This window comes from Procambarus clarkii, chromosome 8 (genome assembly GCF_040958095.1).
Source record: "Procambarus clarkii isolate CNS0578487 chromosome 8, FALCON_Pclarkii_2.0, whole genome shotgun sequence".
In the NCBI taxonomy this organism is placed as follows: Eukaryota; Metazoa; Arthropoda; class Malacostraca; order Decapoda; family Cambaridae; genus Procambarus; species Procambarus clarkii.
In genome coordinates, this window is record NC_091157.1 from 22,593,813 (window position 1) to 22,597,056 (window position 3,244).

At 47.7% G+C, this 3,244-nt stretch overlaps 1 protein-coding gene across 1 annotated transcript; it reads left to right on the top strand.

The window, feature by feature from the left end:
* The first annotated feature begins 707 nt into the window (after nt 1-707).
* On the top strand, nt 708-1,286 carry LOC138359854 (mucin-7-like). Its single transcript, XM_069319573.1, has one exon. The coding sequence runs from the start codon at nt 708-710 to the stop codon at nt 1,284-1,286; it is 579 nt and encodes a 192-aa protein (XP_069175674.1).
* The last annotated feature ends 1,958 nt before the right edge of the window (nt 1,287-3,244 follow it).

Sequence of the window (3,244 nt, forward strand, 5' to 3'; positions counted from 1 at the left end):
AGGAGTAGCCGCCCACCAACGTACCAACCAATGGGGACCCGGCATGCAGTCCGGCAGCCAACCAGCTAACCAATCACAGACCCAGCCTCCACCTCCACCACCAGGCTCCTCCCATTCGTCGACCCAGACTTCGCCACGGCTGTTGCCGGTTACTGTCACCGACCTTAGCACTGCACATGCTATCACGAAACTAGTGAGTGACATTACTGGTTCCAGCTACCGAGAATTTGTGAGGATTCTAAATATCGTCTACAAGGCTAACGGACTCTAGACCATCACCGTACCTGACGAGGTCTTCCCCACCTCTGCCTCAGCTTCCACCTCAGTTACTGAGCCGGAAATCACTGTAAACGCTGCCGCACTTGTTGACCTACTGTCTGCCACTGTTCCACCCACTACTCCAGTTGCTGCTGACCCTACACCAGACCCAGTAGAGGCTATTAGTCTCTCCACACAAGACAACGACTCTCCTGCTCCTGTTTATGCGTCTTACAATTGCCCTAGAGACCTGAAATTTAATATTTCTCAGAAACGTGTCACAGCTCGGGAGTGGAACATCGACTACGAAAACGGACTGAACGATAACGGAACCCGCAGAGAGTTTTGGTACGTTGAGGCTGACAGTTCGTTACTGCACTGATGTTACCATGCTCCACCCTGCCATTATTGACCCTCAATACTACGTGAAATATCCGAAACACGCCGCTATGATAAAGAAAGAAATTCAAGAACGAACGGGCAATGAACCTTCAACCCAGCAGAGTCACCCAGCACCTCTTCATACCAAACCTTCAGGGACCACTGTACTAGTCCCCGACCCTTCAAACCCATCGTCGGATGATGCTCCAGCTCCTGGTCCGGCCTCGGACATTGCTGTGAACGTTACTGAACCTACTGCAGTTGCAACATCTGCTCCTGGCATGGTAGCAACCCAGAAGCCGACGACTTCTCATCCACCATCTCCTGTTACATCTCCACCCACAGTACATACATCCACTGAACCTTCTACATCTGCAGTAAATCCTACTGCTGCTACTAAACCATCAGGGACATTACTTCCAAGACCCAAATCTCCTGGTATGTACTCATCTGACTCATCAGATGAGGATGTCTCTGTGGGAACGACATCTCCACCTTCACAGAAATACAACTATTCATCTGCCGATTTTCTTTATGACGCTATTGATCCCACAGCAATGTCAACACGAAGTCAGACCGCCAAGAAAGACAAGCCGAAAACAAAGACCAAAGATCAGAGCTTGCTCCCACCATCAAGAAAGAAGTAACCCAATGAAGTAATCAACCTTCAATTACCATCAACTGCCAGCTGCTTGCGTTCCTGGCCTCTGTGTGGACTGCAAATGACGCCCTACTCAATTCTACTCAAGTTCTAATCCACGGTGGTTGGGCCACCGATCTTTCATCTCCCCTCTTCACCTCATCTCCAGATCCTTGCTCAAGATTTCTGCAACCTCGCCCCGTTCTTCCATCCCCTGCTTGCCAACTCCATGGACATTTTCATTTCATTTCTGTTATCGTGGGGGAGGATACTGCTTCACAGTCTTTATGAGGGTGTCCAGCTGCTGGACACCTTTGTTGACCAGGAGAGTGGCTGTGTTTATGGCTTCAGGGTGGCCACTGCACGATTCAGGAACTCTTAAAGCTCTTCTAAGGTCATTGGTTGCTTCACATTCCAGAAGATAGTGAAGTAATGGCTTTTCTGTGACAGTTTGGCAGAAGATGCACTCTCTCTGTCGGGGTTCACCAATCTCCCAGTTGCATCTGTAACCTAGACGTAGTCGAAATAACCTAACTGCTATTTCCCTGTTGATTCCTTTTGGGATATTTAACCTTTCTAATTTGGTGCCCTGAAGATACCATGTTGCAGATGGCGAACCTTCAGCTATTCTCTGGTGTAGGTAGGCTTTGTTGAGGTATGAGAGTTTTTTGGTGATGATGTTTTTTATGTTCTCTAGGCTGATGATGATGATGATGAAGATTAAGCCACCCAAAAGGTAGCACGGGCATGAATAGCCCGTAGGTGGTGGCCATTTTAAGCCATTACCAGTATCAAGAGCTGATACTGGAGATCTGTGGAGGTGCGAATGCACCCTGCATGATTGGAGATGTCTCCCTTGTGTATGTGTTAAGATGAAGATGAAGCCACCCAAAAGGTGGCACGGGCATGAATAGCTCATAAGTGGTGGCCCTTTTGAGCCATCACCAGTATCAATAGATGATACTGGAGATCTGTGGAGGTGCGACTGCACCCAGCGTGACGGGAGATGTCTCCCGTGTTTTAAACAGATGACAAAGATGAAGATGAAGCCACCCAAAAGGTGGCTCGGGCATGAATAGCCCGTAAGAGGTGGCCCTTTTGAGCAATCACCAGTATCAATAGATGATACTGGAGATCTGTGGAGGTGCAACTGCACTCTGCGTGACGGGCGATGTCTCCCATGAATGTGTCCAAGATGACGATTAAGCCATCCAAAAGGTGGCACGGGCATGAACAGCCCGTAAGTGGTGGCCCTTTTGAGCCATTACCAGTATCAAGAGCTGATGCTGGAGATCTGTGGAGGTGCAACTGCACCCTGCGTGACGGGAGATGTCTCCCTTGTTACTGGTGGCTGTGTTCTCTAGGCTGGGTTGAATTGTTTATTGTACCACTGGATGATGTTGGGATCGAACTGTTGACAACCCAACACATTTAATTTAGGTTTATTCTGAATGTTTATCCTAATGCTTCGTTGTACTACAACGGGGTACATGAATCTGAACAGGTGTCAGCCTCAGCCGGACCTGTTGTCAGGTGCGACACACTTTGTGCCGAGGTCTGACAAAGGACAAGAAAATAAGATGGTATAAAACTTCATCATGGATATATTGTGATATATCTCTAATCACCTTATATACAATATTTTACATGTATATATATATATGTGCATTGTACACAAGTACAGTTAAATATATATATAGAGAGAAAGATACTACGACCATGCTACGGTCGTCTCTTGTCCGACTGATCTTCCCACTTATAAATCATCTACTTTCCTGCAATTTGTACCGCTATCAGGAAAATCGTTACCTCCACGCCGACCTCTAAATCTCACAGCTGTTATCTAACATAACTTTCAAGAGCGTCGACCATGCCTCGAGGTCCTCTTCCTTCATGAGGGTGGAGCACACTAACAGTTGGGTCGGTTGGTCACACATCCAAACGCGACGACAGCCTGTTGACTCA